At 51.7% G+C, this 12,672-nt stretch overlaps 2 protein-coding genes across 3 annotated transcripts; one reads left to right on the top strand and one right to left on the bottom strand.

Annotated features, from left to right (window-relative positions):
• Positions 1-2,926: 2,926 nt before the first annotated feature.
• On the bottom strand, positions 2,927-7,850 carry CUTC (cutC copper transporter). 2 transcript variants are annotated; one of them, XM_057402245.1, is made up of 9 exons: positions 7,714-7,850; positions 7,317-7,388; positions 7,184-7,243; positions 6,751-6,960; positions 5,501-5,536; positions 4,995-5,128; positions 4,390-4,417; positions 3,930-4,035; positions 2,927-3,364 (listed from the first exon to the last, which is right to left on the bottom strand). In XM_057402245.1, exons 2-9 carry the CDS (start codon positions 7,384-7,386, stop codon positions 3,253-3,255), a joined length of 756 nt encoding a protein of 251 aa, XP_057258228.1. In that variant the 5' UTR covers positions 7,387-7,388; positions 7,714-7,850; the 3' UTR covers positions 2,927-3,252. The 2 variants fall into 2 exon arrangements, with proteins under 2 accessions (XP_057258228.1, XP_057258229.1); XM_057402246.1 differs by lacking the exons at positions 2,927-3,364; positions 4,390-4,417; positions 7,714-7,850 and having other exon boundaries at positions 3,937-4,035; positions 7,317-7,500.
• Positions 7,841-12,465, top strand: LOC130595482 (cytochrome c oxidase assembly protein COX15 homolog). The gene is made up of 8 exons (XM_057402244.1): positions 7,841-8,055; positions 9,018-9,140; positions 9,385-9,571; positions 9,780-9,947; positions 10,432-10,513; positions 10,848-11,002; positions 11,859-11,972; positions 12,195-12,465. Exons 1-8 carry the CDS (start codon positions 7,856-7,858, stop codon positions 12,324-12,326), a joined length of 1,161 nt encoding a protein of 386 aa, XP_057258227.1. The 5' UTR covers positions 7,841-7,855; the 3' UTR covers positions 12,327-12,465.
• Positions 12,466-12,672: the final 207 nt, after the last annotated feature.

Below are 12,672 nucleotides of genomic sequence, written 5' to 3'. Positions count from 1 at the left end.
TGTTAACTTTGTGCGATTGCACAACACCACCCACCAAGTAGTGACCAAAGGGGCTTTGGAATCCACATGTGCTCCGGGGAAAGGGAACTGAGGAAGAAAGAGATCAAAGGGGAGGTGTATGGAACCCACTGTCACAGTCACTGCAGAACACCACAGCCATTGCTCAGAAACTACAGTCTTCATCAGCGCACACCAACACGGATGAGCTCATATTATCCCACTGAAAACACTACTTTGGTGCAACAGACCTCTCCTGCTGGAACAAGCCTGCTGAATGCTGCCAAAAAGCTCATCCTTCAGAAGCCAAAGATGACAAGACCCTTTTTCTCATGTGCCACTCAGCACAGAGGCCCAGGACACCAGCAGTGCTCCAGGCCTAGGAACTTGGAGCATCTCATAGCTGAGCTGACCACACACTGCAGTGGTCTTTGTGTCTCCAGGGTCTGGGCTCCTCTTAACAGCTTCTTCAGGCCTGCAGAACCTGGAGACTTTCCCAGCTCTTCCTTTTGCTTCTCTCTTTCCCCACATCTCTGTGCTGTCTGGACATTACAGCAGCTGCCTGACCACAAAACCCAAGAGACTGAATCTTCATTGTAAGGCAACCCCCAACATCTGAGATGGCCAGAGGACCATTCCTGAAGGGGGTGATTGATACTAAATCATCACCCTGCTGCTTAGAAAAGTGGAAGTGTGGGGGCAGATACAGATGGTGCTACTCTAAGGCCAGAACTGAATTTTGCTTCATCATGCATGTTCTTGAGGACCAGTAGGTAAAAGGGAACTGTAGAGTGACTGCAAGAATCCTGCTGTCTCATTGTTCATAGGTTTAGTAGGTAACTTGGAAGTCAAGGATGATACAATGAGTAATTGCTCAGGAACAACCCCCTTATCATTAATACCAGAGAAGGGTTCAATGTTCAATTCACTGGTTAATTATTATTGGTTTCTCTGATTAAATCCACTTGTTTTCCTAAATAAAACTACCCCTAGTACTGGGTCCTTCAGGCCAGAACCAATACACATCTGACGAAAGCAGCAACAGATAAGCAGTGAATGAAGCAGTCACTTCCTCAGCCCTTCTCCTGAGTGCTGACAGAATTCTTCTTTCTGCTGGCATAGGTGTCCTGTGGCCTTGCTCATACCCACCTGAAGCATTTGCTTCCACTTGCTCATGACACCTTCCTATTTAATGTTCAGTCCCATCACTTGTCACATTTTCAGTATGTCACAGCCCATCCTCACCCCATCTTCAGTCTCTCATTCACAGCAGAAGCACTTTGCTCAGCACTGGATGCCAACCATCTTTTAACATTCAAAGCAAGCACTTCCTCCCTTCCTCTATCCTCATACCTGGGACATGCTCCTAAAAACTCACAAATCCACCTCACTGTCCTCCAGCTCCTTCCATAAAACTTCCTTCACTACAGTACCCAGAAAATATTCACTGGGACCAAGCTAATCAAAGTGGAAAGAGCTCTTTAGCCAACAACACCACACCATTTCCCTGTGACCTCCTGCCTTTATCCATCTGCTGTCCACCATCTTATAAATCAGGTTTTCAAAATTAGGCATTGCTTCAGAACTGTCACACAGGATCTGGTCCAAGACAAAGGCTTCTGCAAGACAATTCACAAGTTAGTCCAGCCCTCACTGCTTATTGCTGTCTCTGAAGTGTTTGTTTCTCTGCTTGGCTCTGCTGTAAGCCCATGTCTAACCCCAAGCCTTTTTTGTTTCCCTTTTTCTATAAACATAGACAAAACAAAAGAAAAACCTGTGTTTGTACTGCTGGGGGGCTGTGTCAGCAGAATACTCACATTAATTCAGCTACTGGTATCTTAATCATCACCATGACTCATGAAATCTTACAACATAAGCCATGAACTCTTAAATCATGTATTCTGAACTACTCTTCACCACAATCACAAATTTAATCATTTCGTCTTCTGACTTTGGATCCTTCCTATTGCCTGCACATCTGTCAGTGCCGAAGCAGGCTCTGACATCAGCACAGAGCTGATGCACATTCCCTTCCTGCGTTGAGAACTACTACATACATTCCCGAGATGTGACTTGGATCGACACCAGTACCTCTGATGGATCCATGTGAAAGGGTGAAGGCCACCTGAGCAGCAGATATGCCTTGGTTATAAGTATTCAATAACCAGATTCTGTTTAAAGTGACAAAAGGTGCTGCTACCTTGTCAAATATTACATTTTCTTGTACATCCTCACAGGCTGGATGCTATTACCAAGATGGGCAGACACCTGAAACTGGTTTTTGCGTCCCAAGAAGGTCTGCTGTCTCTGCTGTCAGGGGGATGCTCTTCAGCTTTTGTATCATTTGTAGAAGAGCAGGCAGCAATAAAAGTGCTTTCCCTCTGGGTCTCAACTCTTTTAATAGATAACTTTGATGCTGCTCAGATCTTTCAGTGGGTATTTTGAAGGGTAACTGAGGCTTCCATGCAGGCAGCAATAACCCAACAGCCACATTCCCCTGAGCACAATGCGGAGAACAAGCAGTTACTGTTTCATGTTGGGAAAAGGACGTGGAAACTCCCTTAGTAAAAGCACCTTGTCTTCCCACGGTATTCCATGATATGCCCACCCCACCTCAAGCACTCACAACTGAAGCCCTTCACTGTATCAGTCAGATACATAGAAGCTCCTTCTCATTAGAATTTAACATGTTCATCACCTTTACATGTCAATGTGCTTCTCTCTAGCAGCTGCTGTGTTGCTAACCCCCAGCTATCTTACTGGCTTGATCAGAGCAGGCTTTTTTTTCCAGTTGTAGCCATTTTCCTCCCTGGCATTCTGGATGCGATTGTATTCTCTTCTGGTGCAGCCGAGACCTGATTAATTCAAGGTATGTAACACAGATCACAGTCACACTTGTAAAACACAAATAAATCAAAAACCACAGAAAGAGGGGGGCAGCTGCAGTGTTTATTTGACAATCACATGCAGTGCTACACAATTCAGTCCCCCTACTTGTTCAGCTTCCTTCCTCCCAGATAATGCCCAACACCTTGTTGCTGCAACATCTGGGAATGAGTCCTTTTATTTAAAATGGCCAACATAAGTTTCCAGGCCAGGGACTAGTCATTCAGGAGAAGCCAAGGGAGGAGATGTCAGGCTCCATCACCTAGTTCGCATCCTCTGCGGCGTGAGGACAGAAGCAGTACCCATCTGTCCATGTGGCAGGGAAGACCCTGGAGTCCCAGCGCTCCTGTCCCAGCACAGTGCCTTCCACTACAGAATGTTCTTTGCAATTGCGTTCAGGGTCCTCACTTTGGCAACATCAGCCACCTTTATGGAGTACTCAGGGGCAGAGAAGGACGCTCCCATGGCAACATTTGGATTCCTGTCAGGAAAACCACTGGTTACTATCTGTAGCTTGTACAGACAAGTAAGACATTAAGAAAAACCCACAATCTCCCCTAGTCTCAGCAGTGACCAGAGAAGCTGCTGGTGCCACCTAAACCAAAGATGAGACAGTAACAGAAAGACTAATCCAAAGGCAATAACAGCATTAACAGAAACCCAGTGCAGACCTGTGGACAAATGTAAGCCATTCCCCACTGGCCTCCCAAATCCTACATCCTTGTGTTACAAGTTTAAGACAACTACACCAGAACCTGCCTTCCCAAGTGCCATACAAGCGCACTCACGAGTCCTAGGGTAGCAGTAGCAGAAGAAATGCCCTAAGGGACCAGGTCTGCACAGAGCTCATGTCTGGATAAGGAGCATCACTGGATTCACACACTGCAGAATACCGAGCCATGCATCATGATCCCAATCACAACAGCACAATTAGCTCCCAGGAAGCTGGCTGAAATTTATGCCTGTTCTACAAACTCACGTTCCCATTAATCCAGCTTTTCCCCTGTACAGATTTTGCTAACAAATAGAACTAAATAATCAGTTACCTGAACTTCATCCCCGAGTCGCGGGCTGAGCGAGCTGAGCAGTGAAACTCAGAAGCAGTGGAGCCTTCCAGAATCCTCTGCAGGTTGCGCTCTGTGATGCCACCCCCTGGTGGGAAGAATCGCGATGTCACACACAGCACAGATGGCACTGCCCCAGACCTAACATCACCCTGGGACCTACCCCTTAAGGGACAAAAACCACCTACACTGAAGGAAAAAGACAGCCTTTGAGACAATGGAGACCCAGGCAATGAAATGTGATGGGAGAAGCCTTGATTCATGTTCTGCCACAGATCTAGATCTGTCCCCAAATCCTCCAGAGCAGCAGCTGCAGGGCTCTGCCACCCCCAGCTGGCTGCGTGACTTTTACTCACACAGCACATCCCAGGGCAAAAGACTAGGAAGCAGGGGCTTAAGGTCTACAAGACCTGTTACAGATGACAGTAAAAAAAAGCATTACCTGGCACCACAACAATTCTTCCCTTTGCCTGGAAAAAGAATAATATGTTAGTGATACTGCTCAGCACCACATCCACATGCATCTATGGGGCAGCAAAAAAACCTTACATGCAGCATCTTCCATAAGCTCATGGATGCTAACACAGCTTACAATTAATGTACTCTCACCCATCTATTTTTTACTATTAATATTTTGCAAGGAATAGTGAAGAATAATACACAGCTACAGCTAAGACAACTTGACACCATTTCCTCCTACCTCTGTACCTCATCTGGCTGTTTCTCAGGTACATCTGTACCAGTTTCCTAACAAACTGTGAGACCCCCAGCAGGGACCTCACTTTGCTGTTTGCATGGGCTAATGCCACCAGCTGCTGAAGCCAACTCCTACCACCCTCCTCGCAATCTGTGAGCGAGAATAACCGAACTAGTCTCGCTATGAAGACTTTGGGGTCCAGCCCAGGTGGACTTGGGAAAACTGTTTTAGGCCAAGCACTCCTTGACAGAAGTTCCCTTGCAAAAATGGGAGTTACCATAAAGGAGCTGGCCTCAAGAAATGCCCAGGAAGCAGACACAGTAATCCAGGGGAGCACAGGGAATGCTTACCTGCTCTGCAAGCCTCTTGATTAAGGACAATCCTTCCAACGCTGAGCTGTCGCAGCCACTTGTCAGCACCCGCTCAAACCCCAGAGAAATGAGGGTCTCCAGCGCCACCAGGGGGTCGTGCACCATGTCGAAGGCTGAAGGACCAACACAACAGCTCAGAAATCACTTAGCTCCTCATGCTCTTAGCCAGCTCAGGAGACAACAAAGAGAGAGTCCTTCTCACAGTGACTGCCCTGCTGAGAGCCACAGCTCCTAACTATAATGCCCCCTTCGCAGCAATGGCAGGGCCCCCATGCTTAGCTCCTTAAGTACCTGCTCTCCATGCAGGATTGCAACGCAGCCCCTTAAGCCTGGACACCCTGGACCTTTTATCTCCTGGAGGATCTGCACAGCCACAGCCTGCTCTTGCAGAGCTTTCCCCCTGCCAAAGAGCATTTAAGCTCAGCTCCAGCTCCCTCCCAGCCCCACCTTCCCTTGGCAGCAGGGCAGAGGCTGGCCTCACTCACCTCGGTGAAATGTGACTGGCAGGGGACGGCACACTGCTGCAATAAGAAGACATACGGTCAGTCAGGGTGGTACAGAATGTCCCTTGTGCTAGAAGCAGAAAAACACGAGGTGGAACAGGGCAGATGTTTCTCATGCCATTCCTGGGGAGCTCAGAAGAATCACAGTACTTGCTGGGAACAACGCAGATGCTGCTCTTTGGTGGAGAGGAATTATTCTCTTTGAGAAAGCAAAAAACCTTTGTTCTTATGAGTAACACCAAAATCTCTCATCTCATCTGGATCATGCAGCACCCTTATCCCCACCAGAGATGTCTTTCTCTGCAGGAAAGAAGCAGGGAAGTTCTATCATCTGCCTGTGGAAGGGATGGGATCAGCAGTCTTTCAAAGCAGTAAAGCTGACTTTTATTATTTTTTTCACTACCTGCAAATTCTGCTCTTAGACCACAGCAAACCTCACCTGCGGGGCTCTATTTACTGTGCAAAGCTTATTTCTATGAAAAGAAACCTGTCTGCTTCCCTAAAAACATTGTTTCCAGCAGAGCATCTCATTGCTCTAGCAGAGGCAAATCCTGGCAAAACCCTCCTCTTTTGCTGCACTCCGTAAAGCACATTCACCTTCACACAAGAACCTCAGCACCACAACACCAGGGAAAGGCTCATCCCTCTTTAGCTTTGGCTGTTGCTCACACAAAAGATGTGGAAGCAAACTTTCTCCCTACACGTCAGGGGTCTGGACTAACATTTTCCTCCCACAGCTCCAATAGCCTTTTACACATTTCCACTTATGTAATGCATTTTCTCATGGGGTATGTCAGAAGGAAGAATGAACATGAGTTGCCAGTTACCCACACAAGGACAAAGTCCAGGAAAGCCATATTTTAGACACCTATAGCAGGGATGAGGAAGAACATAGAAAAAAGGGCAAAGAAAATGAAGAAGAAAGAGAATCCAACACTTTAACACCCTGATGCCATCAGAGCAGCTCACCTAAGCCTCTCTCTTTCTATATGAGCTGTCTGGGAAAGTGGCCCTTGGTCTGCAAAGCTTCTTACAAAGAAAAAAAGCTATTTAACATTTTTCCATGGGACTGGAGAAGGCGGAGAGAAACGGCAAGACCACAGACAGACCAAAGCACCCTACACAGCTCCTTCTACATCACCAGACAGAGGAGCACTGAACTTCCACTCCCAGCCCCAACGCAGATACCGCATGGAGCTCAGCACAGCACTTGTGACTGGACACTCTCTTACCCAGCAACGCCGTGCAGAGCTCCGTATCGATGCGCCCGTCCTCAGTGAGGGCTCCAAACACCAGCCCGTCAGCCCCGTGCAGCTTGGCAAGGCGAATATCGGCTTTCATCACTTCCACCTCCCGGTCCGAGTAGAGGAAATCGCCGCCGCGAGGTCGGATCATCACGAACACTGGGACCCGCACGCACTGCTTCACCACCTGCAGAAGCCCTGCGGGCGGGCAATTGGCGGCTCGGTACCCAGCCACGGCGGCTCGTCACCGGGGCGGGGGGGTGGGAAAGGGGGCACCGGGAAAAGCAAGTCGGCGAGAAGGGAGATAAGTGGAAGGAGGGGAAAGGAAAGGGGGAAAGAGAAAGGGGAGCTCCGGAGGGCGCGCTGGGCACGAGGACTCCGAAGGGAGGGGACCCCACCGCAGGGCGGCGGCGAGACTCACCCATGCTCGGGGTGGTTCCTCCTTCCACGAGGCCCGCACACAGCTCGATCCTGCCGGCACCTGGGGAGAAGCACGTCAGAAACAGACCTGCGGCGCTACCGCCACTCTCTCTCCCAGGTCCTCGGGGCCTTACCTCCGCGCTCCGCGTTGACGGCGGACTCCACCGAGTCCACGCACACCTCCATGAGGAAGCCATCGTCCATACCTGGGCGAGATCGGCGCCGTCAGCCCGGCCCGTCCCATGGCGGCTACCCCACTCCGCACCGCCACCGGCCCACTTCCGCCGCAGGCCCCGCCTCCTCGCTCCCACTTCCGGCCTCCGCCCCCTGTCGTCCCTGGCCCGTGCCGCCGGCGGGCGCGAGGGCAAGCGCGGGCTGGAGGAGGCGAGCGCGGGGGGGGGGGGGGGGGGGGTTGTTGTAGCCGGCGCGCCAAGCTCGCGCTCTGCGGCGCAGGCCCCGCCCCCTGCTCCCCAACGACGCCTCGGCCCCGCCCCCGCGCGGGCCCCGCCCCCGCCTCGCACGCGCGCTCACCTGCGCTGGCGGCGCGCGGGGGTCGCTGCTTGGCTCTCGGTCACGTGCCGGGGATTGTCATGGTGACGCCCGGACGTGTCCGGAAGCGGCTCTCCCCACGGCTTCCGGCGCGCGCGCGACACTTCCGCCGTGCGCGCGGAAGATGATGCGTGCGGCGCGCGGCGGCGTCCGGCTCGCGCTGGGCCCGACCCCGGCCCCCGGCTGCTTCCCCTTGCAGCGGGGCCTCCAGCGGCGGCTCCTGCAGCAGACCCCGCCGCCCGCCGCCCCGCCAGCTGTGGGGCGGTGGCTCCTGGCCTGCAGCGGCGCCGTGGCCGGTGCCGTGGTGCTGGGTGGCGTCACCAGGTGAGCGCGGCGCTCCCCGCCCCGCCCGCTCCGGGTTATGCGCCGGGGCTGGATCCGCGCTTAAGCCCTTGAAGGGGCGTGGAGCTGAGGGCGTGTAGAGGTGGCGATCCCCAGCACCGGCGACCCGCTTAAGCGGTCACAGCTGCCCGCAGCTGCCTTCCGCGCATGGGATTCCCCCACCACCACCAAAGCACACCTGTGGTAGCCTCTGTAGGGTGTTTCCTCCCTGGTTGCACGGGGACACTAGGGGATAAGGGTCATATTGTATCGCAGAATGGTTTGGGTTGGAAGGGCCTTGAAGATGATTCAGTTCCAACCCCTGGCTATGGGCAGGGGCACCTTCCACCAGACCAGGTGCTCAGAGCCTCATCCAACCTGGCCTTTGACACGGACAGGGATGGGGCAGCCACAGCTTCTCTGGGCACCCTCTGCCAGCACCTCAGCACCCACACAGGGAAGAACTTCTTCCTAATGTCCAATCTAAATCTACTCTCTTCCACTTTAAAGCCATTCCCCCTTTTCCTGTCACTACATGCCCTTGTTAAAAATCCCTCTCCAGATTTCCTGTAGGCCCCCATTAGGCACTGGAAGCTGCTCGCTGCTCTAAGGTCTCCCTGAAGCCTGTTCCTCAGGGTGAACAACCCCAACACCCAGCTTTGCTTTACAGGAGAGGTGCTTCAGACCCCAGAGCATCTCTCTGACCTTCCTCTGGACTCACTCCAATGTAATGTCTGCATCCTTACGTACTATAAAGACTGCCCGTAGTGTGCTGATGCCAGCTAGGGATAACATCCTCTTACACAGTTTTGGTAATTTTAGGTCTGTCTGGTCACTCAGACTCCCTGATCTCCATCCTAACTCTGAATTTAAAGGTTGTCTGGTGCACATAACAGTTTTCACTTCAGTTCAGTACATTTGCATACTGAAAGGGAGTGAATTGTGCTTGCTTGCATCTCTCCCAGGCTGACAGAATCTGGCCTCTCTATGGTTGACTGGCATCTGGTGAAAGAGATGAAACCCCCAAGAACACAGCAAGAGTGGGAAGCCGAGTTCCAGAAGTATCAGCAGTTCCCAGAGTTTAAAATGTGAGTGTACAAAAGCAGAAGGAGGGTGGGCTGGGAGCGTCCCCCCTGTGACTGAGCCACTCGAGGGCCTCTTGTGGGAGGGGAAATGCTTTCTAACATCGCTAGGAAGGTGCACAAAGCCTGTCTGATGGTAGCTCCTTCACTGTCACTTCCTTTCTCTGAGGAAGGTGACACCATGTTGCACTAAGTACAGCATAGGACTGCTACATCCCACGAAACAGTTATTTTTTACTGTCTTTAACAGCCTGAATCATGACATGACACTGACAGAGTTCAAGTTCATCTGGTACATGGAGTATTCGCACCGCATGTGGGGCCGCGTTGTGGGCTTGGCCTACATCCTGCCTGCCGCCTACTTCTGGCGAAAGGGCTGGCTCAGCCGCCCCATGAAGGGCTGTGTTCTTGCGCTCTGTGGGCTGGTCTGCTTCCAGGTGAGTGAGCTCCGTAGCAGCAGCATCTCCTGTGAATACCTTCTGATTGAGCATAGTTGAAACAGAGGGATTCGTGAAAGCTTGGAGGATGTCAGTGCTGCAAGGTGGTTGAAGGTGGAGGAAACAAGTTGCTTTATCCCTAATGTTTACCTGTTCTTAGTGGTTGCTGCTGCCCTGGCTGGCTGTAACCCTTCTCCTGTGTTTTCAGGGGCTGCTGGGGTGGTACATGGTGAAGAGTGGGCTGGAAGAGAAGCCAGACTCATACGACATTCCTCGTGTCAGTCAGTACCGTCTGGCAGCACACCTTGGCTCCGCACTGATTTTGTACTCTGCTAGCCTGTGGACAGGTCTGTCCTTGCTGCTCCCACGACACAAGGTACAGAATGGTGTGTCAGGATAGTGTCAATTCAGCAGAGGGTTGAGGGCTAACGGGAAGGGTGAGGGAAGGATGTGAGAGGTGGTGGTGCTTCCTTTTCAGTCTCTGTTCCTGACTCTGATACAGTACTGCATGACAAAACACCCTTTCTGTAAACTTCTTGGTTATGGGAGACTTCCTTTGTCTCATGCTCTTCCGTTCTAAAGTGGTTAGTCTTGGAGTTTGTGCAGGCTCAGGCAGGGCTGTGCCTGGCTGAGCACTTGTGCCAGTAACTGTCCAGTGGCCAATTCAGTTTCTGCACAGGGTTGGACTCAATTAGTTGTGGTTTAGAGGAACACCTGAAGTGTGGCTGTGCTGTGTGGTGGTCTCTATATCCCTCCTGTAAAATCCAGGCTAACCCCTTGTCTTGTATATGCATTAAGGCTTTTCCTACCTGCAGCAAACAGTGCTGGAAATGCTTTGCATTGATTTATTTATTTTACAGTTACCTGAAACCCATCAGCTCATTCGCTTGAGACAATATGCTCATGGCACTACGGCTCTCATTTTCTTTACAGCTCTTTCAGGTAAGACTTTCATTGTCCCATCTGTGGTTCATTCCTTTATGCCCTCTTTTGTATTTTTTTGTCTTCCTCTGGTTTATCTGGGACTGTGAGCAACCCCATCATGTTCTCTGGGAAAACTTCATTGCTGTCAGGGAACCTACAGTCAAGAACCTCCCTTGCTGGTCCTTCCTGAGGAGGTGGAGAGGCACCTTCCAGCCTGCCTGTTTCTGTGTGATCTCTGTATATGTTTCTAAAAGAAAATCAGGATCAAGCAGAGCTCTTGAATCAGAGCTGCACAACCTGCAGTGCACCTTCGCCTACTCTGGAAGTCTCATTTCATGCTCTGGAATTGCAGGAGCCTTTGTGGCAGGGCTGGATGCTGGCCTTGTGTACAATTCATTCCCCAAAATGGGGGAGCGTTGGATCCCAGATGATCTCCTTGCCTTCTCCCCCATACTGAAGAATATCTTTGAGAATCCTACAACTGTACAGTTTGATCACAGGATCTTGGTAAGTGTCGTCTTCCTGCTATGTCTGTGCTGCTTCTCAGTTGCCTCCTGCAGCCAATTTGTCCTCTTTGGGCTGTGATTCTGTCAGCTTGAGTGATATCCAGGGCACCCAAAGGTCCTGAGAGCGTGTTACCAATTTGCTTATGCAGACAGAGGAAGTTTAGCACTCATTTATTTTCAGCATGGTCTTCTTCCTTGAGGACGTCTTCTTCCTGCACAATTTATAGTCTTTGTGTCTCCATTTCCATGACACCAACTTCTGACCAGAGTAGCCCTCGCTACTGAGGTGTCTAGGGAAGTTGTGTGAAATAAAACTTGGAAATCCTGTTGCTGAATGCTTCCTCCAGCACTTCTGGACATGCTTTATACCATTAGCACCCTTTGAAAGTATCTCAGCTAGTTAGAGCAATCCAGATACTAAACACTAGTGCCAGCACTGCTGTGGGCTAGGCCATCACTAAGGTTGAAAAGATTAGGTGACACAGAAGAGGAATCACCTGAGGTGACCTAAACAGCAAGAGAGCACTGGTAAGCTTTCACCATTAGCTGTCAAGGTGGCAGATGGGGAGAGGGCAGAAATAATCACTAAGGAAGACATGAGGAAATGAGGAAAAGCTGTTGGAAAGTAAAGCATTAATTTGGAGAAAAACTGAACTCTATAAATTTAGTTGAATTTCAGGGTCATTAACGTGGTGGGCATGGGATTCCAGGATTTGGTCATGGATGCTGATATGTTTCTACAGTTAAATACTGCTCACAGAATTTCTTCTATTGCGTGGAAGGTGCAGCCAGAGGCCACTGCATCCATTTCCTTTGAACTCTGCCTGAAAGGTGATTGTTTCTCTCCCCATCCATAGGGAATCACTTCTGTCACAGCTGTCGCAGCACTGTACCTCTTCTCACGGAAGATCCCGCTCCCTCGCAGGGCCAGGATGGCAGTGACTTCCTTATTGGCTGTGGCTTGCTTGCAGGTACTCACAAAATAGTTATCCCCGGCTTGGGTGTGTGCGGGCCCCAGGAGCGGGAGCGAAGAGGTGGAGCAGCCTGGACCTGGGTCCTCACTGCATGCACCATCTGAATTGGAGGGTGGCAAATCTGGCTGTAGCCATGAGCCTTTCTACATCGCACTTTGTGCTGGGGATGTGTCAGTGGTGCATTCACAGATGCTCTTACCCCTTCTCCCTTCTTGGCAGGTGGGCCTGGGCATCAGCACCCTACTCCTGTATGTCCCCACGCCTCTGGCGGCCACACACCAGTCGGGCTCCCTGGCACTGCTGAGCATGGCGCTCTGGTTCATGAGCGAGCTCCGGAGGGTCCCCAAGTAACCTGCCGGCGGAAGAGCCCCCCGGGGCAGCTGTGCCCAGAGGTGGCAGAGACCCTGCACCCCGGGCGCACGGGGATGCGCTCAGGGAGGAGGTGGCGGGTGCGAGTGCGAGCTTTGTAACATAAAGGCGTTTTTACGGAGCGGCTGGTGTCTGGCTGGTGCCTCCTTTCCGAAGCGAGGTGAGGCGGGATGCGCAGGGCTCCGAGGCAGCGGATATGAGGCGGAATATGGGGGCGGGAAGGGGACGCCGAGCCTCGCCGCCGCGCCGGGGAGGGGCGGGCTCCCTTTGGCGCCCCCTGGCTTTGGTCCGGCGTGCGCCTGGCTCCGCGTATCCGCCAATGGGAGGC

The sequence above is a fragment of the Pezoporus wallicus genome, unplaced genomic scaffold (genome assembly GCF_028554395.1).
Source record: "Pezoporus wallicus isolate ANWC-B61680 ecotype Strahan unplaced genomic scaffold, APGP_CSIRO_Pwel_v1 contig_6787, whole genome shotgun sequence".
NCBI classification, from domain to species: Eukaryota; Metazoa; Chordata; class Aves; order Psittaciformes; family Psittacidae; genus Pezoporus; species Pezoporus wallicus.
Note: the sequence above shows the minus strand (reverse complement) of the source record. Positions and strands in the feature narration are given on the sequence as shown.